General features: G+C 41.3%; 2 protein-coding genes across 8 annotated transcripts in view; one reads left to right on the top strand and one right to left on the bottom strand.

Moving 5' to 3' along the window:
• The window catches only part of LOC109030130 (Crustacean cardioactive peptide receptor), a 538,683-nt gene that overhangs the window by 502,122 nt on the left and 11,399 nt on the right, over positions 1-25,162 (top strand). For all 7 annotated transcript variants that reach the window (XM_072302110.1, XM_072302109.1, XM_072302111.1 and 4 more), the window contains 3 exons: positions 9,648-9,746; positions 11,838-12,018; positions 13,083-13,311. In XM_072302110.1, coding sequence (XP_072158211.1) covers positions 9,648-9,746; positions 11,838-12,018; positions 13,083-13,287 — 485 coding nt within the window. In that variant the 3' untranslated portion in view covers positions 13,288-13,311. The remainder of the gene's footprint in view (positions 1-9,647; positions 9,747-11,837; positions 12,019-13,082; positions 13,312-25,162) is intronic.
• On the bottom strand, positions 6,605-7,877 carry LOC140224963 (uncharacterized). Its single transcript, XM_072302116.1, has 2 exons — positions 7,811-7,877; positions 6,605-7,350 (listed from the first exon to the last, which is right to left on the bottom strand). Exons 1-2 carry the CDS (start codon positions 7,836-7,838, stop codon positions 7,025-7,027), a joined length of 354 nt encoding a protein of 117 aa, XP_072158217.1. The 5' UTR covers positions 7,839-7,877; the 3' UTR covers positions 6,605-7,024.

Here is a 25,162-nt window from a genome sequence, read left to right on the forward strand (position 1 = left end):
GTGGTTCCATCCAGCTTGCAGACGCGTACAGATGTCCAAATGGACTTATTCAAGTCAAATTGAACTAATCTCATTGCGTGAATTGGGCTCTGTCATGCACGTAGCCTTATGGTTCTAGGGCAGAGGTTACAATAAAGATAGGTTTTTTGTATTTAAATACGTCTAGATATTCCCAACTTCCTTCAAAAATGAGTATTTTATTGGTAGAAATCAGACAACTTTTAAATTTTCGCACGTCATTCTTCTTCAGCCCAGCATAGTACTGGGCAATTTTAGCGTGTAATTTTAGCAATTCCAGTCCTCATTAATGTGCTTTCCCTGCTTGTTAGCCTCGTATTATCATCACTTTTAGTGTAGTAAGTGTTGCATAAAAAACATACGTTCTAATGGAAAAAGTATACGTTCTAATGGAACATGTCTAGGTACGAGATCACGAATGCCGTATATGCCACGTGGATTTCAATGAGGCCCCGCCAACGCAAAACAAGACTCATTATTTTGAGCCTCTTGTTCCACTGAGTCCACGATTGACAGATTTCGCTCGAAAATCAGCTTTTCCACCCCCTCCCCTCCCATAGGATGATTGAAAAGTCCCGGACCACCCTTTTTTTTTGGTCCAATCGCGATATAGACTTGACATTTTTGGACGATCGGACTAGTGTCGGTTTTCACATCGCGAGATGACACTCCCTCCGACTCCTATTCGCCGTCCTTGTCTATCGAAACAGAGGTCATTTGGTAAATTGCTCCTTGTATTTTCATTTTGAATGTCACTTCTCCAACATGTCGCTGGGCGCTCGCTTCGTCTCCTTCTGAAAGGAACCCAATTTGGTACCTTCTTAGGCAATCTGTCATCCGCCATACGTCGAACATGACCATACCAGACAGCGGTTATGGTCATAATTTCACGAACGATGATGTCCTTCTCGGCATTCATTATCTCACACACTCTTTCGTTCATTACTTGATCTATTATCGAGACTCTGGCTCATCTTATTCGTCTGAGCTCCATTTCGGTCTATCAGAATTTATCATCCAAATTGCAAATCTCTATCTATCACCGATGCCAATCAATGTTTTGTGAAATTGAAATTGATCAGGCGCAACCATTTTGCAGAGGCGGATCCAGCAATTTCGCTACACCGGATTTCCTCCTATACTAAATAATCGCTTCTTGTCGGAGCACCTGGCCTCTCCAAGAATCGATACATTTCCATTTGTCCAAGACAATAACGCCAATTTCCTGGATCCGCCAATGCCATTTTGGATAGAAGATAATTAGCAAATAGTAGCTAAAAGTAGTTTCCTTTAATATATGGATAATAGACACTCCCGCATTTTCAAGTCTTCATCTCAAATTAGTTAGTACGAGGGGTGGTGGCAGGGCTTCTGGATCACCATGTTTCTGTAAAAAATTCCAGATCCATCGCATAACCCTGCAACGTTGAATGAGTGTAACGAGTGAGTTATATCCAATGCTTGCAACCATTCATCGAGTGACATGGAAAACAACAGGGATTAGTTTTCGCTACACGCGCCCTTTTGTGAATAGCTCCATACCACCGATCACACCATTGTATAGGTATTTTTTAAAAGTTCACGGGTTGCGAAAACGAGGCAAAAACAAAGAAGTAAAGTCTCAAGTACCTAATTTTCCTGAAACCGCAAATAACTGTTACATTGATGTAAAATACAAAACATGCATTGGTGGGGCTAGGCTCCTTTTCTGGGGGGAAGGGGGCGTCCTGAAGGGCATCCTTTATGACATCATATTTTCTAGCGTCCACAGCAAATTGAAATGTGGACAAGAGTGAAGCCACTACTTCATAGGAAAGGCTATGCAATTTGATCCACGCAAGAGTCAAAATAATTCTATGACGAGACCCCGAGGGGTGTTATGGAGGGGAGTTTTTTAATTATTCTCTCATGGATAAATCAATGAACGGTGAATATTACAACCGAGGCCGGCAGGAAAGTTGAACTTCGGGAGTATGATTGCTCTCAGAGATACATTTTTTTTTTCAATCTAGCTTTTTTTCTGACTCATTAAAATCAATTCTCTTTACAATTTTCCCCCTCTTGCTTTTCACTTCAAATAGAATGTAGGAAATTAGTGGCAAGGCGTACTTTTCGATTTACGGATTGATCTACCGTTTAAACCTATGGAAAAGGATTGATGAACAGGGTGCTCGCAGTGAACACCTTAATAATCGATTCTTTACCGCGTTTTCAAATGGGAAAATATCGATAATCGATCAGTCAAGCCACGCCACTGTAGAAAATTAATTATTTGGCTTCATTTTTCTCTCTCTTTCATCTCTAATTTTGAGCTTCTCTTCCTGCCGTGCCATGAAATTTATCATAGACAGGAAATCGTCATAAACTGGGCATCGAATGTCGATTTTTTTCCCTCCTGGTTTTCTTTTTTTTTTACCAACCTGGAGAGAGTAATTCAAACAATAATTATTCCCTGCGCAGCTCATTTTTTTTCTCCCTTTAATTACAAATGTAACCAACTGTGTTGCCCAATGGACATTTTTTGAAGCTTTAATAATTAATCATTCGGCTTGAAGAATGGACGGACGGATGGTAAGGCATCGGATTTATTGGTGTGAATGAACAGTACAATTCAAGTTCTGGATTTACAATTCAGATTTGTCTTGGTAATTTCCAAAAATTTGCATGGGACGAGCATTCGTGCATTAAATGGAAGGGATATTTTTTAAATTAGCTGCGTCTGTTAGTTAATAGTTAATTGTATATTCAGATTGCGTAACAAACCAAAAATTACTTTTAAAAATTTCACTTTTACATTGAGAAATTATAGACAGTTTTTTTTTCTTTTTAAAACATAAAGGATTTGTTCATATCTATCTAAATTATAATCGGAAGTCAATGCAAAGATTCATCAAATGATGACTGTTAACTAAATAGTTATAAGCTGTTGTTACAGAGTATGGCAGTATGCTAAATTGACTTCTTTTTACAATAGAAAATTATAATTTCTGGCTCACTTTTGAAACAACGCATACTTGCGGAGAGGTGCCTTTTTGGATGATTGAGAAATAGTAGTTCTTCATTTCTAAAATGCAGTTCACATGGCCCGCGTCAAGCAAAAAGGAACCAAGCCACATCAGATATTGCCAAATTTAATTGGGCACTAATTTTTTACATGAAAACGTGCGGATTTTTTCATGCAAATTTCAGTGAATTTTCTTCAAAGTACGAAGCAAATTCCTACGAATTCAAATTCATCCGCACAAACGATCTCTTGTACAAAATTAAACTGCCCGGTTTTTGGCAATTGGTGATGTGACGAGGTTCTTCTCTGCTAGTCGTGGTCCATATATGGATTACATTCTGCAACACTGGAAAAAACACATTGGATCTAGAGTCCAGACTCTTGAAAACATCGACAAGAAAAAGTACTCTTGATTCAATCAGATTTAAGCTTAAATCAAGAACCAAGCCTCTTAATTTAAGCGGGTTTCGTTTTGATTCAAGCGAAAATCCGATTGAATCAAGAGTATTTTTTCTTGTCAATGTTTTCAAGAGTCTGGACTCCAGATCCAATGTGTTTCTTTTTCCAGTGAATAAGGAGCCACCATCTCTAGCTCTTCCATAAAAGCACCTTTCTGCATAGGGAAACCAATAGTATGTATCACTGGTAAAAAAAAACCTCTTGGTTCAAGAGTGCAGTCTCTTGTCGCCGGATTTAAGAGTCTGGACTCTTGTTTCAATGCAAAATCCGCTTGAAACAAGAGTTCAAGACTCTTAAATCCGGCGACAAGAAACTGCACTCTCAAGTCAATGCAATGCGGAATTGGTCCAAGAGGTTGTTTTTACCAGTGTGTTTCTAAAATGAGCCAGAAATAGTGGTTCCTTATTGGAAAATGTTGCCGATATTATCTGTGATTCCGTCTCAAGGCTCCATCTTCTCAACCCGAGGCTACTCCAACTTCATTACCCAGCGAGTGAGCCCCGATTTAGAATCCACCCTCTCGTACAGTTCAACGAGCTCCATGTCATTGCCGTATCCATCCAAAATGGGGACTTTGCCCGGATTAATGTCTCCATCCAAGGGAGTGTATAGGGGGCACTCTTTGCTCATGGGTTGGTACCAGACCTTCCACTTGGCCCCGAACGTCCGGCCGTAGGTCAAGTAGTCGGCGTAGTGGTTGCAGTTGCAGGTTAATTTGTTGTACGGGAGCTCCGCCCACATCATCCTCGTCGCGATTACCGCACCTTTGTCCATGACCAAAGGCGGTACCTCCGGTCCGGCTTCACCACTCGCGTCCCACGATTCTTCGTCAGCATCTTCAGCGCCGCCAAGTCAACGGGGTACGGAGTCTGCGTATTGAGATTTCTAGGATTATGAGGCTGTATTCATAGTCGTCTCATAAACAGCCCCTCCCCTGCTCGGGTTTACATTTGACTTATAATGTGATTAAGGTGCAGTCGAGGAGTTCCTCAAAATAGCCGCAAAAAAAGAACAAGTTTTGATAACCTCCAGTAAAATTCAGTCGTATAACTGGACCAAATTTTGCAATATTCAGAGCTATCATCACTGAGAAAAAAAATCTCGGTGTATTTACTAAGAAAAGGGTAAAATTACCAAGAATTCAGGGTTCTATTTGATCCAAGTTTTTTCTTGGTAAAATTACCATTTATGGAATTGGTAATTTTACTGGACCTTGGTAAAAACGCCAATATTTTTTATCGACTGTGGTAGAATTACCGAGATAAAATGGCAAAGTTACCGGGAATTGATTATCAATAAAAGTGGTATTCTTATCTGAAAAAACAGTACAAATGCCAGTTTTTAGGTAAGCTTACCAGTCTGTCTTGGTAAAATTACCAATAGTTGGTAAAAAAGTGAGATGGTAAAGGTACCAACGGACCTTGGTAAAAACGCCGAAAATTTTTTCTCAGTGTACATCGACGGTGAAACTACCAAGCCATGTATCTCATTTGCGGTGTTTAAAATTTTCTGCTCTCATTTTGTTTTCTTGACGGAGAACGAATCAATTTCATTCCTCGAGGTTTTCACTGAGTTTTCTTCGCAAGGAGAAAAAAGGTCGAGGGGATTTTCAAGAATTCTTGGCGAAGTGTAGTTTTCCATTTGAAAAATTAAGTATGACAGGAGGTCTGCAACGTCGCAATCGCAAATCGAAATACGTGATAGTTTCATGACATTGGTTTCCCTATGCAGAGATGCGCTTTTATGGAAGAGTCAGAGATAGTGGTCGTAACATTGCAAAAACATTCTAAAATGCAATCCAACTTTGGGAACGAACCCTTGCCATGGATCACAATTTCCCTCTGCAAAAATTAGAAAATACGGCAGATAACGTGCTATGATTTTGACAAACTCTGAAGTTGGTGCGAGCCTACCTCAAAATGTAAAAAACTTTCAATATATTTTCTTTCATATTTTGTATTTTTATTTTGTGATACATCATTATAATCCCTGTTAATGACTCGTTTTCAAAGTTGTACTGCTGAATTTTACCCGTGGTTCGCGAAAATTTCCAATTTTATGATATGTTAGCATGAGGATCTCTTTAGACCTCTCATAATCACAATGTAAATCGTTGGAGCGTGAGGCCCTCAAAGTTTTGTATTTTTATCTTGTGAATTGTGATACATCATTATAATCCCTTTTAATGACTCGTTTCCAAAGTTGTACTGCTGAATTTTACCCGTGGTTCGCGAAAATTTCCCTTTTTATGATATGCTAGCATGAGGATCTCTTTAGACCTCTTATAATCACAATGTAAATCGTATGGAGCCGTGAGGCCCTCAATGAAAAGAAGCTGGATAAGGGACGAAGTCTCGATTATAGTCGGAGGCAATTAATATAAGATGCGTTTCTAAACCCAACAAATTCGTCAAGGAAAATGGCTACGTTCAGTTACCCAATTTTTTCTCTGACCGATACGTTACTCTGACGTCAGTGTAAATGTCAATAATAAGAAATCAAAAGCCTTGCGTCTGTTTGTCATTGTCAAATGTCAGAAATACACAAACTGACGAATTTGAATGATTTGTGCCCCATTCCATCGGTGTATTGGGTACATGTCAGGTAACACCTCGCCGCCTCGCCGAGAAGTTGATTTCCTAGCTCACCGTTGAGGGAATCTTTTTCTCATTAAAATTTTGAAGGATAAAAGTACAACAAAGTGCTTTAATTGGACGTTTTCTCGCCGAAAAGAACTACGTTCAAATTAATTATATCTAAAGGAACTATCGAGTATGCAAATCCTATGCACACATTTCCTTTTCGACGGTGTAAGTCGGCAATCACATAGCCCGTATGCGGTGTCTGAAAATCTCCGCCTTTGTGTTATTTTTTTAAAGGAGCACGAATTGACATCATTCCTTGAAGTTTATGCAGAATTTTCTTCGCACAGAGAAGAAACATCACGGCAGTTTTAAAGAATTGCTGTTGAGTAGTTTTCCGTTTAAAAAATAAAGTATGACAGGAAATCTGCGACGTCGCAAACCGAGTTATGTGATCGCCGACTTACACCGTCGCTTTGATTACATTAATTTTCACGCAGTTCCTTTTAGCATGAACACGCCCAATTTATATCTTGTAAAGTGACATATTCTAGTTCTCTATGAAAAGTCATAACGTTCCCTCGGTGAATCTATATCTGCCGCAGGCAATTAGCGACTGTCGGCAATTTGCAAGTAACTATAGTGATAAATAATAGAAAGACATTAAGTACAAAAATTCAATAAAAAGGAGAAGAAAAAAACAAGGCGAGATTACTATTGATTTTACCTTGCATTTTTAAATATTTGGTGTATTTGATTCTCATTGTCTGGGTGTTAGCAACTGGTACAGTGTGCACCTGTAGGTAGGTGTATGTAAAGAAAATTGCGACTTTATTTGGGTTTGGGTCGGATAGGCAACTAAACTACCTCCGATGCAATGCGTAGAGTATTAGGGAAAAATGAAGGGGCCTCAAATCAAGATCGTATTTTCTAAGTTCTCCAACAACAAAACCTCGCGTTTCTAATTCACAAACTGCCGGCGATCGCTAATTTCCCGCGACATGCCCACCGCTCCTACGCTCGTCATGAAAAAATACGATACCGTCTTGTCGGGGAACTCCTTGCTTTGTTCGATGTGGAGGATCTGATTATCGGATACGGCGAAGAATACATGGCTAGGGGGCAGTGGGGCGTACGGCACAGGGACGAGGGACTGAAGAATGTGGTCACCCTGCTGGAACTTGACGTTTTGGGCCAAGGAATACTTGCCCCAGGATGACCAGCACCTCGCCAAACTGGAATAACTTGCCATTACTAGTAACTCAGCAACAGGTCCCGCTAGCGTAGCTGTACAGGAAGGGAAAGAGCTATTAGAGACGAGTAGAGAAGACCCTTCAAACCATTAGGACAACACGTAAAAACTTTAAGTTTTGAGGATTCAGAGACGAGACTAATGGTTTTTAAACTAATGGCTCTAACATTTGCGCATATAAAATTATCTGTATTTTAGGTAGTTAATCTAAATTTAATGTTGTGGAGGTGCCCCGGGACAGGTTAAAAAGAATTTATGGAGTGGTGCTAAATCTAAATCAGGACAAATAACCATACTATAGTTTCGATCATTGATTTTCCAGATGAAGGGCGGGTATGATTATAGTCAGCTCAGGATGTAAGCCAACCGCTATTGTTGATAATTCAAATATTTGTTTTGAAATTTGGGCTATATATTTGAAACCTCCAAAAACATTAAATCCAAATGAAATTTTGTTGAGGATTTGGATAGTTTTCGAATGTATATCAGACTCACCGAGGACGATAAGCTGAAAACGCCACATCTACAGCATGGATTGAGTCTCGCACTAAAATGAAAAAAGTGTCGCTTAGACTTTACCTCGTGTCAACGAGACTGCGCGTCATTGGGCGGTCAAAAAAATGAAGTAAAGAAAGAACCTCGCAAAAAATTCATTTTCAGGGTGCAATACCTATGTAATTTCCTCGTAACGCACTGCCATCACACATTTTTCTACGAACAATCTCGGGATTGGATCTGACAAATTCCTGTGCTCGAATCTGTTTTTTTCCTCCCTTTTTTCTTTTTTTCTTTTGTTCTTTTTCTCTGTTTTCTCTTTTTTCTCTTTTTTCTCTTTTTCTCTTTTTCTCTTTTCTCTTTTCTCTTTTTCTTTTTTTCTTTTTTCTTCCTTTTTTCCTCTCTTTTTTTCTATCTTGCGAATGCCGGTTTTTAATGACTAAATGCACAATGGCAAAAATTCTAACTCCTGAATTTACGTCAAATCGTCCTGAATTTTGCAAGACTTTTTCCGTCGTATATGTATTGTACTATATTTTTTTCATCTCTTCAAATCACGTGATCAGGTGCAGTTCATTGGCCAGGTGCTCGAGGCATTTTAACTGGAAACAGTCCTACGCTACATTACACATTTCCGAATGTCATCTTGGATGATCCATCTAATTTGAAACCCTGCCTCGTAATAGCTTAGGGGCCCCTCCAAATCAGTAGTGATACTTGTAACTTGGCAACACCGAGCAATCTTTTCCTTTTTCCTCTTATTCTCTCTTTTTGTTTCAAACTCAACGTCAACTCACAACGCAGGAATTGCTATCGCCATGCTCAGGAAAGATGATGTGGACTGTTCGAATTTTTTTTTAGGTCCTAAAAGCTAACGCGGTAGTTAAATAGAAGTTAATGAGAATTGAATTCTTAGAATAGAGCTATATGAAGTGTTGAAGCGTATAGTATAGAAATAATTTTTATTCTCGCTCGAAGCTGAACATTTGTCTGGGAGCCTAATGAGTGACGCAATGGTCTCGATTCTGAACTGAAGCAAAAATATCTGATGTTCTTTGCATGATTCAAATTGATATCCTCCCTCCCCCCCCCCCAAAAAAAAAAAAAAAAAAAAAAAAAAAAAAAAAAAAAAACCCTGAGAGGTTCCGATAATGGGACTTTAAAGTAAAAAATTGTATTTTTTTAAACTAAGAAGTTGACGGATGACAAATTCTTTACTGCGCATTTTTCAACAGGAATATAATCAAGGTTACAAAGCCGGTGAGTTTTTATAAACTCACAGTAAAATTAAAATCTTTAAGAGTCGTTGATCATTTAAGGTTCAGCGATTGTAGATTTCAGGTTTGAGGAAATTATTATCTTCAGTGAAGTATAAATTTTTAAAACCATACGTAGGTTGACTTAAAATCATTTATAACTTTTAATAAAAACTATTCAACTTTGAACTGACACACGGAATCTACGACAAAGAATGAAAACTCGGGGGAACAACTCGTCTGCAGAAATGATGATGTCACGCTTGATTCGAGTGGTCGTGAGCTCATCTGAGCTGTTAGAAATGTGAACTCTTGTATAAATGAACGAGTACCTCTCTCGAGATAATAACAACATTCCCAGTTGAAAGGTACTTATCAGGTACTATTTTAGATTTTTAACCATTTTTATTTTGATTTATCCAACTGAGGATGGCTGATTTTTCAGCCGAAACGTTTTGGTTTTGTGTATGTGAAATTTTAGCCTTTGTTACCCGCTTTTTAAATTGTTTTTTTTTAAATTGTACCTCTCTCGGTTTCCTGTTCTTCTGCAATATAAAAAATATATTTTCTTTCTTTTTCAGATGGGGAAATCGAGCCGGACATCCGGAGATCTAGTTCCCGGGGGATCATCCCTCGAGCAAAAATCAAAACCGTCAAGATGACTTTCGTCATAGTCATAGGTGAGTGAGATTTATACGTCTTTACGCAAATGGGATCATACTACTATCAAAGGTACGCTTTGATGCAATTATTCGTACTCCTAGGATGACCGTGTTGCACGCACACTGAATTGAAGGAGTTTTTGAGCAATGGACCACCAGACAAGGCACGAATTCAAGCAATCTGATACATGTTTCCTAACCAGAATTTCACGTAAAACACGATTCGCGTAACGAAAATTACTGAAACCAACTCCTAGCGGAGATATTAATGTTTTTATTTCACATTGGTTACGAGGAATTTGAACTGCTCGCTCACAAGAAACTCAAAGCTTTACGCGAGTCAAATTGCCCACTACAACGGTTTCAGCAAGCTTCTCAATCGAGCAATGTTCATTTCCCACCATGTGTTTTTCAAACTATAAGTAATTTGCTAAAGCTGAGCCAAAGCGTCAAGATTGAGGTTGCCAGATTTTTTTATCGCAGAGACGTTCATGATAACGTTTAGCGCGCGATATGAATCACGTAGAGCATTGAGTTTTCATGAGCGGGTGGTTTCAATTCACGCACCAAGAATCATTATATACCTTTGGAAGGAGTTAATTTCGATAATTTTCGTTGTGCGCATCGTGTTTTACGTGAAATTTTGGTGGAGAAACATGTATCAGAATGCTGAAATTTGTACCTTGTCTAGTGGTCCATTGAAGGAGTTTTTGAGCAATTGACTCGTTAAGCTTCTTGCGAAGCATTCAACGTGGACGGTTCCAAGTTGACATGGGAAAGAGTCCGAATTCGAGCATTCAGAGTTAAAATCCTCACTCCTTTGACGAAACACACTCGGTGACCTACCAGAGCAGAGCGTCATAGAGGAAAAAGGGTGCGAAAGGGAACAAAAAAAGTCGTGAAAAGAAAATCACTCTCCCGCTGCGCTCGTTCCCGCCTTCTCCGCCGACAAATTTTTATGTGCAACTTAAAGTTAAAATATTCAGCCCGTCGAGTGATACATTCTTCCTCGCCTATATTAAACGTCCAACGGCTTAATTATGCGTTACTCCAGCACCGCGTTTTTATCGCGCGGAATCTTTTCGGCGGACTCGCGGGTGCAGCGACTCGGAGAGAGTGATCCATTCAATTTGGACGCTTTAATAAATTCCCAAGACGCTTTGAGAGCTTTTTTATATTTTTATTAGGCGTCGCACGGTGGCTCGAGTCAATAGGAGATGTCGGACGAAATCTGAAGACTTTGAAAGCTTGTATTTTTGAAAATATGAAACGAAAATGATTGAGAGTGGTTCCGTTGGTTTTTTCGTGAAATTGCCTCTCAGGAACATTCCTTAGGTTGAACTTGTGACGAAATAAACATCAAATTTTGAAATTTTACATTCAACCTCGTCCGTCGAGTCAATAGGAGATTTCGGACAAAATCTGAAGACTTTGAAAGCTTGTATTTTTGAAAATATGAAACTAAAATGATTGAGAGTGGTTCCGTCGGTTTTTTTCGTGAAATTGCCTCTCAGGAACATTCTTTAGGTTGAACTTGTGACGAAATAAACATCAAATTTTGAAATTTTACATTCAACCTCGTCCGTCGAGTCAATAGGAGATTTCGGACAAAATCTGAAGACTTTGAAAGCTTGTATTTTTGAAAATATGAAACGAAAATGATTAAGGGTGGTTCCGTTGGTTTTTTCGTGAAATTGCCTCTCAGGATCATTCCTTAGGTTGAATTTGTGACGAAATAAACATCAAATTTTGAAATTTTACACGGGAATTTCATATCCAACCTCTTATGTTATCCCGTTTCAGTGTGCGTCGTGCCGCCCAGTGGGAGGGGTCTTTGGAAGAGGACAAAAATTAATTTTTTACATAAACCGCAAATTTGAATTAGACTGACACATTTTAAAACAAAATTTAAATTATTCTGTCCTTGTCTTTTTTTATTTTTGTGCAAATTTCCTTTTCTCTCTCAGTCGTATTTACTTGTCCGTTTCTCCCTCTACTATGTTGACTCATGCTCTCTCTTTGCATCAATCTCTCTTTTCTTAATTGTTAGGGACTTGTTGTTTCTATAATGAGTCCAATTGATCGGAATGGTTTTATTTCTGGTTGCAGTTTTCATTCTTTGCTGGAGTCCGTACATCGTATTCGACTTGCTGCAAGTTTACGGGTACATCCCGCGGACTCAGACCAACATCGCGGTTGCGACGTTCATTCAAAGTTTGGCACCACTCAACTCGGCCGCCAATCCCATCATTTATTGTCTCTTCTCCACGCATACGTGCAGAACGTTGAGGTGAGCAAAAACTCAGACATGACGTTTGCTATGACGTCGAGAAAAAAAGTATTCTCTTCATCGCCTACCAGAAACGTCAGTGACAAGTATATTTTTCCAACACATCCCGTTCACAGCTTCATAGCTACGAACGCCTTCAATCTGAGACGATACTATAACGCATTGCGCTATTGCGCGTCCACATTAAAGAAAATGTTTCCTCCACAATACACGAAATTGCGCAGCTTTTAAAATGGGTTGCATTTATCGGCACTCAAAAAAAAGTGTATATTCAGGGAAAAAGTAAGTTTATCACCAAGTCGAAAATGCATGTCACAGAAATTGTAATAATTCACGCAATTGAAAAATAATTCACGCAATGGAAAAAATTTTGCACGAAAAATCAAAGTTGTGAACAGAGAAAAAAATACTTCCACGAGTAATGAAGTGAAGAACAGGAAAATTATCTTCTTTCACCGTGGAACTCGCACGCAAATTTAAAGTGCAGGAGCTGTAATCAAACGTCTTAAAGTTCATTAAAAATTCAAAAGAATTCATAAAAAAGCGCGTTCGTCGTATTGTTAAAAGTATGTTATATAAAAAAAATGCTCGTCGTATTGTTAAAATTATGTTTTTAAAAAAAAATATCGCAAAAATGAAGCGTCTTAATCTTGAACCAACAGAGTTTCCTTGGCTTTTGCGGGCCGCCCTCTCTTTCGCGTATGGCCCAACGGAATTGTTTTGGCCTCTGGTGGTGCATTCACTAATTTCAGCCGGATTTGCATTCCCAATGTATGTTTACAAATGTGTTTTTTCAGGAAGTGAGGGTATGAGCAATAGAAGTCATTAGTATCCTGTTCATTAATTGAAATGGTTCAAATGTTGTAGTGGCTCTGCTTAAATTGGTCGAATATTTTCCACTTACCGGCCACGGCTTTAAATGTGGTTAGACATTTTTGAGTGATATTCTCAGACATAGTGGAGGAGGCCGTGAAAAACAGTGACCTGTCAGATCAAAATCAAAAGAGAAGAGCGTCTCTTTTGAGTAACAACTTGATGTAATTAGTTTACGTGTTCTATTTCAGGCGACTACCTCCGCTGTCGTGGATTCCATGCTGCTGGAAGGCGAGCACGGATTCTAGCAGCTACACGGAAACTCTGACCTCGTCGAATCGACAGGCAAGCTCATCCCTCCTGCGCAGCAACACCACTCAAATCAGGCCCATCCTCCGGACAACCATCGTAAATAACAATAATAACAATAACAACACCGAGGATTCACTTCTGTAATACACGCCCAACAACATCTTCCAGGTATGAATTCTCCCTCCGTCCTAAGAGGAAACAAAAGCCGCAATTTGAATTATCACAAGTCAAGTGAGGCGTCTATGCTGAGTGAGAAAGGTAGCAGTTCCACGTGAAATAATGACAACATTTTTGAACATTTTTTTGTTTTTTCAGGAAGTCCCGTCGTGTACTTTCTTACTTGAAAAACCAAGTGTGGCTAAAAGTTTGCGTTGCCACGAACGGTAGTCGTGACCTTCTCGTTTCACATAATTTACTTCGTATAATTGGACTGCATTTTGCAATTTGGAACTATAAATTCTGGCTCTTCTGGAAAAAACACTTATGTGCATAGGGGAACTAATGGCACATACGTTGTTTTTAAACCGGGCTAGAATTTATAGTTCCGAATTGCAAAATGTCCAATTGTTGTAATCACATTGTGTGTGATGTGGCAGATATCGTCACAGCGTAAACATTTCGTATGAACTCGAGCGCTTTCACAAATATTGTTAGTGAACACACTCGTGAAAAAAAAATTTTTTCATCCTCCCGTTTTATTTCTTTAATTTAGGTCAACCTGCAGTACTGATATTTGTTTTGAACATTTCATATACAGTCCTACATGTTTACCAGCCCTATAGTTTTAAAAGCGGAAAACAGCGAGATCTTGAAAAGGACTAAAGATGGCCCGATTTGTTTAATCACGCGTTAACTTAAATACAACTTACGGTTTCAAACGGGACTATTATTATGGTTTCTAATATGTTTTCGTTTCGGGCGCTTCAGTCCTTTTAAGAATGACCGATTCAATTTTTGGTCTGAGATGCTCTGGCCTTGTTTCACTTACTGATAATAGTCTTCACATGTTCGTACTCTGTTATTAGAGTGCTACAACTGACACGTCCCTTGCATCTCTGAAGAAGTAAGAAAATCGAATGTGCCCCTGAAATTTGAGCATGCAATGTGCTCACCCGTGAAACACAAATATTTGCATCAAGGCGCTACAGTCAAAAAAGTCTAGCCTTTGTAAAGAAAAAACGACTCTAATTTTTAAATTATCTACACTATTATTTAAAACACCGCAAATGTCCCTGGTAAAAATTGGCAGTAGAATCTGTGTTCCAAAATACCATAGACCTACAGCCGGCTGTAAGATTTCCAATAGCTTCTATAGCCGACAACACAATTTCTTATAGCCTACTATAGCCGATGGCGATTAATCAACAGCGTGGCGATAAAGTCTATGCTAAACCTTACTAATTACGGGTGCTAGGACTTAGTGAGTTTTTGGACTACCGCTCTCTTTTTGGGCCGCAGCATCTTGATTTAATTTGCGAGGAAAGCTCCGTACTTTTGAAGGATGCCTGCCATTCCTAATATGTTGGAGCGCCTTCAATTTCGTATGATACTGTGCAATACCTCTGGTGTGAAAAAGTTGCTTCAAGCGCCGCGGTACGCTGCGGCGCGGCGAGGCGGGCGGGCAGCCAGCGCTGAACGCGCATTGGCGCCTTCAAACCTAACAGGGATACTTCACGCATTGCGCAATGCGTGAAGTATCCCTGTTAGGTTTGTAGGCGCCAGTGCGCCGCCGCTCCGCTTTGTGTTAGGCTCTAATATTTAATCTCGCGGAGTCAACGTTTTTGAACTCATGACTTTGAAATGTTTGCACACTCTGTATGGATTATTCTCATTTTAATTGATGAAAAAAAAAAATGTAGTAAAGGAAAATATAATGTGCGTTTTGTAAATATTAAGGTGATTCCGTACAAACTTAAGGATTTACAAAACACAAGAATTTCTACACAATTTCTTATAGCCTTTTATAGCCGATGGCTAAAAAGCAACAGTCAGACGACAAAGTGTAAAGCCCGGCGATAGGAACTGTAGCCCGGCTGTATAATTTTTTATCGCTTCGTGTAGCCCGGCCGTATGATTTTTTCCACTTTCTACAGCCAGCTATATGATTTTCTATCGCCCTCTTCAGTCGGCTAGAAGAACTCCTATGGTATTTTGAAACGCAGCTCCTATCGCCAATTTTTACCAGGGATACGCAACATTTGAAAGGAAAAAGCGAGTGTAATTTCGTCTCAAGATAACTTTCAAGAAAATATATTAGGTTGTAAAATGTATTTGCATGTAACATGTAAATTGTTATAATACTTGTAAATTTCGTTCAAAATCTCGTGAGCAATTTGTCAAAAGTCAATCAGTAAGGGACATTCGTCGATCAGCATATAGATTGCATTTAAAATTAACGACCGACCAGTTGGCGTAATTTTCAGACTTTTGACCAGCCAGTCCGAAGACTGGGCTATGGAGGTAACCTGTCCACGGACGAGACAAAGAAATCGGTGTCTCCAGACTCCGTCAATTTCATCATCGGGGTGTACCACAAAAACATTTTGGCAAGAAACATTTCCATCACGTCGAAGAGTTAACACTATTTATCACATGCTTTAAACGATTAATTCTTTCCATCATCACTTTTTCTGGGTAATTCGTTTTGATAGAGCCTTCCATCCGCCATGATTGGAAATGATGAGACAAATAAGTGATGAATCAATCCGGTCTCCTAATACCTTTGCCATGACATGAATTAAATCAAACCGAAAGACTTGACGGACAAACAAGTTTCTTGGCCCACAGAGTAAACCTTGACATACGGATCTCATTCGGAATATCAACCATGAGCTCTACGGCAAAAACGACACTGCTGAAAATCCAGCCTATAACGAGACTGACAAATGCTGGTTGTAAATTTTTGAAACTGAGCGCTTCGGCTGTATGTTCATCCTTATTGGTGTCATCAATAAAAAGAGAATCCCTTTCCTTGGCGTAGTCAAATGCATCCACCATGACTCTCTGAACTAAGCCCATTTCAACGTACGTGCTTACCGTTTCGATGAATAAATCGGAAAGGTAAGAATTCTTTTGGATTTGAAGGGTCATAGGATAAGTGAGCATGCACTCTTTGACCAGATGGAGTTCTGGGAAATCCATAAATAATGGATCCTCCACTTTAATGTTACCTCGATCCATGTAGCACAAATTCGAGACCGCTAGCTCAACAGCGTTGGATTCTACAATCGATCGGAAATTAGACGCCGCATCTATAAAATTCTTTGTAAGTGGATCCAAATTGGCATTTGAAACATTGGGAGTGATAACATCAACGATCCGCGTATCGATGTCATAATATTCTCTAATCGTCTTGTACAAGAACCGGCGGTACTGATACGGTCCTTCGCTAAGTTTAGTCTTGATAGCGTCGTAAAAGGGGTAGTCCTGGAGGATTTCCAAGGACGCTTCAAGGTCTGGAGTTTGTATCGTTAGGTATGAATTCTTCAGATCCTCCAATGTATCTATCTCTGGGTACCGAACTTGTTTAGCCAAGAGGGTCGACATTTGGCTTTGGTACACCGTCACGATGACCAAGACAAACAGGGAAACGATCAAAAACAGCATCTTTCCGGTGATCACCCGCCCCAAAAGCACCCTCGACGGACTCATAACCACCAAGAACGAATAGAGGTAAAACGACACGGGTGTATTGGCGAAAGCACTTCGCTCTATCTCCGAGTAGAGTTTGTCGAATTGCGTCCATTGCGAGCGATGGAAAGCATAAAAAGCGGCGTATAGGGACATAATTGTGATCAGGATGAGGAACCAGGTTTGTGGCGAAAAGCAAATGAACGGTAAAAACGACTGCGGCACAAAACTGCTGCGGGGGGTGGCAAAACAGTAAGAGAGAGATTGAATGGCAGCCGAGAAGTCGAACATGGAGAAATCTTCGTTCGGAGCTATGCTACCATCGAAGACAAGCATGTCGAAGGCTTTAGCCTGAGCATCCTCAAAATAATCGATTCTTGAGTCTCGATCTGGAAATAATTCCTTGTAACGCCCGTATATAAAAATGATACACTGTAGTTTCTCGCCGATATCAGCGGCAGCCTGGTTCAAGACCGCGAGCGAGACAGGAGACAACGACCTTCCGCTCTCGAATACGTCCTCTTTGGCAACGTACCCGATATCGATAATTTTTCCGCGTGGATTAGGAACGAAAGTGAAATAATTTTCACTGATAATGTCAATTTCTTGAATCATATCGATGAAGGGGTCGTAACCGAAGCATATTTCGTCGAGGCAAACAGTTGTCCTCAGCCCTTTGAAAAAACGCCAGAAAAATTTGAAGAGAAATTTCAAACGGGGGTTTTTCTTCATCGAGCTGACGAATTTTACTCCGTCTTTCGTGCTGGGTATCAAGAATGTAATAAAGTTGTTGGCGTTCCAAATGGTGTTTGCAAAAAGGTCTTTGGTATGTTGAAGGACAGGATCGGTTAGTGAGTACGAGCCGTTCAACTCGGTTCGATTGATGTGTAAGCTGAAATAGTAGTGTATATATGAGGATATGGCGACAAATTTGACCTTTAAGTCGGGAGCTACGTGACCCCGGTGTGAGATCACTGGCGACTGGTTGCGGGTTGCCTACCTATCGTTTCGGCCACTTGACCTTTAAGACGGGACCTATGTCACGTGACCCGGGTGTGACGTCACTAGCGACTGTTGCGGGTTGCCTACCTATCGTTACCAGTGTTGTAAAATTGTGCAGAAAAATGTTGATTATTTTAGGATGATTTTACAACCATGGTGTGACGTCACTAGCGACTGTTGCGGGTTGGCTACCTATCGTTACCAGTGTTGTAAAATTGTGCAGAAAAATGTTGATTTTGCAACCATGGTGTGACGTCACTAGCGACTGTTGCGGGTTGCCTACCTATCACCCACGTTGTCAGTCTGAGCAGGAAAATCGTGATTAATTGCGGGTATTGTTGAAAAATTTGGGGGAAAAACTGGATTATTTTAGGATGCCTGATTTTACAACCATGGTGTGGCGTCACTAGTGACTGTTATCTGTTACAGGTTGTATAGCTATCAGGGGTGATGGGTAATCGTTATCAGTCTAGTAAAATCGGGACAGGAGGGGCGTGGGTTACTTGAGAGTTGTGACAACCACTGGTTAATTGATGCGGCTTGCCTACCTATCATGGGCGACGGGTAAGCTTACTCGTTACCAGTGTTGTAAAATCGTGCAGAAAAATCGGGGTAAATTAACGGTGTTGGTTGGGTGATGGGTGTTTTAGCGGATCATATGTCAACAATGTTTTCATACTATGACGTCACTAACGTTGTGAAATTGAGCGGGAAAATTTGAATTAGTTACGGGTGATGGGTGTTTTAGTGTATAAAATGACAGCCATCTTTTCATGCTGTGACGACACCAACCAACGTTGAGAAATTGAGCGGGAAAATTTGAATTAATGACGGGTGTTGTAAAATTGAGCGGGAAAATATGATTTAACCCGGAGTCGGGTATGGATTAGTGTACGGTGTATGGCATCCGTGTTTACTGTTGCGGGTTGCCTAAACGTGAAGGGGGCTACCATTAGCTTTTTAAACCACAACCGTTTAATCCTTATGGGCTACCTACCCACCCGAGCGAAGCATGATATGTTAGAGTCAACGATTTGCCTCCGAATTAGGCGGGAAATTTGAAGGAGCAGACGTTGCAAAAAATCTGCAAAAACCTATCTTCACAGGGTTTTTCATGTGTCATGAGTCCTTTACCGTGACGATATCTGCTCTATTAGCAATCATACACAGTACAACCATTCGGGTAAATACGTTTGACCAATGACCTGTATCATTTTACGTGACGTCATGCGAAGCATCCATTATGTGTCGTCACCCCAACCCAGCTAGCGACCTTACCCGCTCTACTAGGAATCATACACAGGAGGAGGACCGAGGTTCTCCCATAAATTCGTAGCGGGTTGCCTATCCATCCGGGGGAATACGATTGAGTGTCATCACTCTAAGCATCCATTCTATGACGTCACCCTGTTGTATACCACAGTATCAACGTTGTATGATCGGAAAAAAGTTATACCAGGCTATACGTGAGATGATAGAAAATTCGGGTTTAAGTATCGACAGCGGAGACTAGAGGGGCTAATGAGTCGAACTCTAGGTGCGACAAGTATAATGCTCTCATCGCGGAGATGTGGATTCGAAGTTGACAATTATTTTGAATACCGCGGTGATGTGCGTATGTCTGCGGTTCGATTGTTGATTCGTTATCGAAAGACCTTGTTCGATAAAAAGCATTGCCGAGATAGGGATTCATCGATCGAGTTCTGTCGATAACGATTCAACAATCGACCCGGTCGCGCGACTGCGCGAGCCCAATTCAAGGCCACCCAGTTCTCGCTACTCGTTTTCCTGTTAGAGTGTCATTCGGAAACCACACATGTTCCACACAAACTACTCATTCACTTAGCTCCTTTCACCATACATATAACTGATGAAAAATCACGAATGACTCTGGAAAGTATCACTACTTATACGGGGTTTTCGCGGTAACTCTCATTCGATAATCTCCAAATATCCGTTCCCAGTGATGCCATCCTTCGACAAGTTTCAACTTGTCTCGATCAACTTCTCTATAATATATTTCTGATTCCCACGGCTTGGCAATAGCCGAGGACCTGCGGTCCCGCTCATTTAAACGCGTGGTGCTGGTGCGGGTGTGAAAACCATCATTAATTTTCGATTATTTAAACGGTGATGTTTCTAGTCAGTTGTCGACCATCATCCTCATCTAAATTTATAGGAAAAAATCGATATGATCCGTTTTGAATTTGGAAAATGAGTCATTTGTCCTTTCTTTTTGAGACAAGTGAAACACTGATGGGGTATGAACCACGACGGGATGTGCAAATTCTCGTTCCTTGATTGCTCCCGCCCGGGGAACACCGGTAGACAAATGATGTTTCAGTATCATGAGCCTTGGCTGCATTGGCTAGAGGAATCGATGGAGCTCGGATGAGGGGGAGAAAAAAAACAAGAAGAGATTCGTTTATCACATACAGCGGATTTATTGATATAAAAAGGAACATGAGTATTGTATATTTGCCACACACACTTTCATACTGCGTTATGAACCGTCGAGATCATGATGGCTCAAATTGAAACCGTGCTTTATACTCATCACTTTCCTAACGATTAAATGACGACACTGGTTTTTCAACTCGCAAAGAGCATAGGGGAAAACCATCATCGGAAAAGTCTTAACATCAAATGAGTCAGGGTCTAAAGCGCTCACAAAATTTGAAATTGAAGCGTCGTCCAAATACTGACATTTTCTTAATACTAAATCACAAGTTTCGGAAAAAAGTTTTTGAAATTTTTGCTGATTGTCAACAGCTTTGATCACTACTGCGCTAATCGATGGAGCGAGTTTCTTCAATTCTTTCCATGCCTTCTCTTGAAGCGCTATTTCTCTCGGACACTTACGATGAGATGAATTTTTCTGACCGAGTACAAGACTTTTCCGTCCCAGAATCCTGCCAAACTTCAAAAATCTTGATACGGTCCCGAGATAGCGCGTCTCCCCAAAGTCGCTGTCCCCCTCAAAATACGCATCGATGTCCTTGTCCCAGCGTGTAAGCTCTCTCCACTCGCTCGGCTTAAGGGCGACCATGTTTTGAACTGTAGCGTAATTGTAAAATTTGATGATCGGAGTAAACTGTTCATTACAACTATAACCGATCACTATCTGCTGTTCACCGTTCGGGGTCAGGAAAAAAGACGAGTTTCCCATCGTTTTCGATACGATAGGGCCCCTGCACACACCACGACCGGGTTTTATCGGAGACATGCTCGAAATTTGATAACAAATCACTTCGAGCAAGCCGAGCTGACAGCAAAAGCGGACCACACCGACGAAAAAACGAACAGAAAATGGTCACTGGTGTGTAACAATCCACGGTAAGAAGACATCGTGATCCAGGAGGAGGAGGAGAGAAGAGGAGGAGGAGAGGGGTCTGCAACACGCATTTAAAACGTATCAGATCGACTATCCACTCAAATGAAGGCGCCCTCGTCCCGAGTCGCTGACATTCAAAGCCTCAGTGTCAAGGTATGATAATGGAGTATCCCATTTGAACCTATGATAAAGAATCGATTATGCACATGGTGCTCGTTACGATCGATATTTTTCAAAGGTTTAAACGGCATAGCAATCGATACATCGCAAAGCATGCCACGACACTGGAAACCGTATGTATGTATAACCCGCTTTCACGGTGCACTAAGGCGCTCTGCGACGCCCACTCTCCACAGCAATCTGTCATGGAAGAGATCCTCAGGGAGCTGGCATCTCTCCATCTCATACCCTCTACCCACCGTTTGGCTGCACGCCCTCTCTGTCACCTACCTGTCAATCGATACATCGCAAAGCCCTCCACACACTACTGCAAAGTCCATAGCCGTCTTCATCCCGCAAACAGTACCATGCAGCAACACCAGATTGCCTATTCGTTCAAATCAAGGCGGTATCATCCCGAGGATAGCCCCGGGCAAGGCTTTCACGTTATAAAACCACACTTTTCAGTCCGGGAGAGGGTACCCAACGAGCTAGCTATCACCTCTATTTCGTCCATTCCATACCCTCAAATATGGCGTCACTAGTGAGGTGAGGTGTAATAATCGACTATCGATTATTGAGGTGTTCGATCTCGTGTCATATCAATCGATACATCGCAAAGGGAACCAACGCAAACGGCAACAGATTGCCTATGAAGCTGTGATAAAGAATCGATTATTGGGGTGTTCGATCTCGTGTCATTTCCATCGATACATCGCAAAGGGAGCCAGCGCAAACGGTATCAGATTGCCTATGAAGCTTTGATAAAGAATCGATTATTGCGGTGTTCGATCTCGTGTCATATCAATCGATACATCGCAAAGGGAACCAACGCAAAACGGAATCAGATTGCCTATGAAGCTGTGATAAAGAATCGATTATTGCGGTGTTCGATCTCGTGTCATATCAGTCGATACATCGCAAAGGGAACCAGTCTCATAACGCAATCGGCATCAGATTGCCTATGAAGCTGTGATAAAGAATCGATTATTGCGGTGTTCGATCCCGTGTCATAGGCTTGAATATCATATCAATCGATACATCGCAAAGGGAACCAGACTTCTAACGCAATCGGTATCAGATTGCCTATTCACTCAAATGAAGGCTGTCTCGTCTCGAGGACACGCCGTAACAGTTTGATCCAATCTCCCGTAGCAGGGGGATTCCCCTCTCCCTATCCTCTCGGTGGAAGGGTTCGCACATGGTCCACGAAAGCAGACATACAAATGGGTGAAAATCGAAGCAAAATCGATCGACTTCGAGTGGGTGAGATGTCATATTCTGCACATTCAAATCGAGGAAAAGTGATGGAAATCGTTACTGATCGAACAACCGATTCGTGATGAGACAACACAAACAACGAGAAAAGAGCAGGCGCTCAAGCATATGATAATGAAAATTGGTCATAGTCGATACCAATCGAAGCTATATCGATAGGAATCGGTGAAAAATCTATGAGCCTCTCCACTAATCGGAGGCAAGAGAGCGAAGTTCTTCGCTTAAAATACACAATCAAGCTTGGTTCCCAGCATTCACCATCATCTCATCATCTACCTTCGCGTCGTCAGAACTCAATGAGCATTAGTGAAAATCGATACCGCCCACACAAGAAATCGATACCACCCACACAAGCAATCGATTGAATTCGATCCTGGTAAGCTGCTACCAAGAATCGATTTCCATCCTTCTCACCTCTCGCTGCGAGATCCGTGCATGGTTCACGAAGACAGCATCGAGATAAATGCATGAGTATCACCGTAAATCTAGTCCTAATCGATTGAAATCGATAGAAAATCGATAAAACGCTCCCGCAATTCGGGGTGAGAGAGCTATATTATTCGCATGCAAATCGAGTTTATTCGATGAAAAATAATGTGAATCAATACCGATCGAGCAAACATCTATCATGTTCATCGTTAAGACCGGGGTGATCGCACGATTGAACGTTCGATTCTATCGATAGGAGCCGATCAGATGGGGTCAGATCATTCGATTCGCTGATCCGATCACGAAGCGCCCGATCACCCGTCTTTCCCCTTCGTTTGAGCTTCGCTAGTATAGCTCTCTCACCCCGAATTGCGGGAGCGTTTTATCGATTTTCTATCGATTTCAATCGATTAGGACTAGATTTACGGTGATACTCATGCATTTATCTCGAAGCTGTCTTCGTGAACCATGCACGGATCTCGCAGCGAGAGGTGAGAAGGATGGAAATCGATTCTTGGTAGCAGCTTACCAGGATCGAATTCAATCGATTGCTTGTGTGGGTGGTATCGATTTCTTGTGTGGGCGGTATCGATTTTCACTAATGCTCATTGAGTTCTGACGACGCGAAGGTAGATGATGAGATGATGGTGAATGCTGGGAACCAAGCTTGATTGTGTATTTTAAGCGAAGAACTTCGCTCTCTTGCCTCCGATTAGTGGAGAGGCTCATAGATTTTTCACCGATTCCTATCGATATAGCTTCGATTGGTATCGACTATGACCAATTTTCATTATCATATGCTTGAGCGCCTGCTCTTTTCTCGTTGTTTGTGTTGTCTCATCACGAATCGGTTGTTCGATCAGTAACGATTTCCATCACTTTTCCTCGATTTGAATGTGCAGAATATGACATCTCACCCACTCGAAGTCGATCGATTTTGCTTCGATTTTCACCCATTTGTATGTCTGCTTTCGTGGACCATGTGCGAACCCTTCCACCGAGAGGATAGGGAGAGGGGAATCCCCCTGCTACGGGAGATTGGATCAAACTGTTACGGCGTGTCCTCGAGACGAGACAGCCTTCATTTGAGTGAATAGGCAATCTGATACCGATTGCGTTAGAAGTCTGGTTCCCTTTGCGATGTATCGATTGATATGATATTCAAGCCTATGACACGGGATCGAACACCGCAATAATCGATTCTTTATCACAGCTTCATAGGCAATCTGATGCCGATTGCGTTATGAGACTGGTTCCCTTTGCGATGTATCGACTGATATGACACGAGATCGAACACCGCAATAATCGATTCTTTATCACAGCTTCATAGGCAATCTGATTCCGTTTTGCGTTGGTTCCCTTTGCGATGTATCGATTGATATGACACGAGATCGAACACCGCAATAATCGATTCTTTATCAAAGCTTCATAGGCAATCTGATACCGTTTGCGCTGGCTCCCTTTGCGATGTATCGATGGAAATGACACGAGATCGAACACCCCAATAATCGATTCTTTATCACAGCTTCATAGGCAATCTGTTGCCGTTTGCGTTGGTTCCCTTTGCGATGTATCGATTGATATGACACGAGATCGAACACCTCAATAATCGATAGTCGATTATTACACCTCACCTCACTAGTGACGCCATATTTGAGGGTATGGAATGGACGAAATAGAGGTGATAGCTAGCTCGTTGGGTACCCTCTCCCGGACTGAAAAGTGTGGTTTTATAACGTGAAAGCCTTGCCCGGGGCTATCCTCGGGATGATACCGCCTTGATTTGAACGAATAGGCAATCTGGTGTTGCTGCATGGTACTGTTTGCGGGATGAAGACGGCTATGGACTTTGCAGTAGTGTGTGGAGGGCTTTGCGATGTATCGATTGACAGGTAGGTGACAGAGAGGGCGTGCAGCCAAACGGTGGGTAGAGGGTATGAGATGGAGAGATGCCAGCTCCCTGAGGATCTCTTCCATGACAGATTGCTGTGGAGAGTGGGCGTCGCAGAGCGCCTTAGTGCACCGTGAAAGCGGGTTATACATACATACGGTTTCCAGTGTCGTGGCATGCTTTGCGATGTATCGATTGCTATGCCGTTTAAACCTTTGAAAAATATCGATCGTAACGAGCACCATGTGCATAATCGATTCTTTATCATAGGTTCAAATGGGATACTCCATTATCAT

This window comes from Bemisia tabaci, chromosome 7, assembly GCF_918797505.1.
Source record: "Bemisia tabaci chromosome 7, PGI_BMITA_v3".
Lineage (NCBI taxonomy): Eukaryota > Metazoa > Arthropoda > Insecta > Hemiptera > Aleyrodidae > Bemisia > Bemisia tabaci.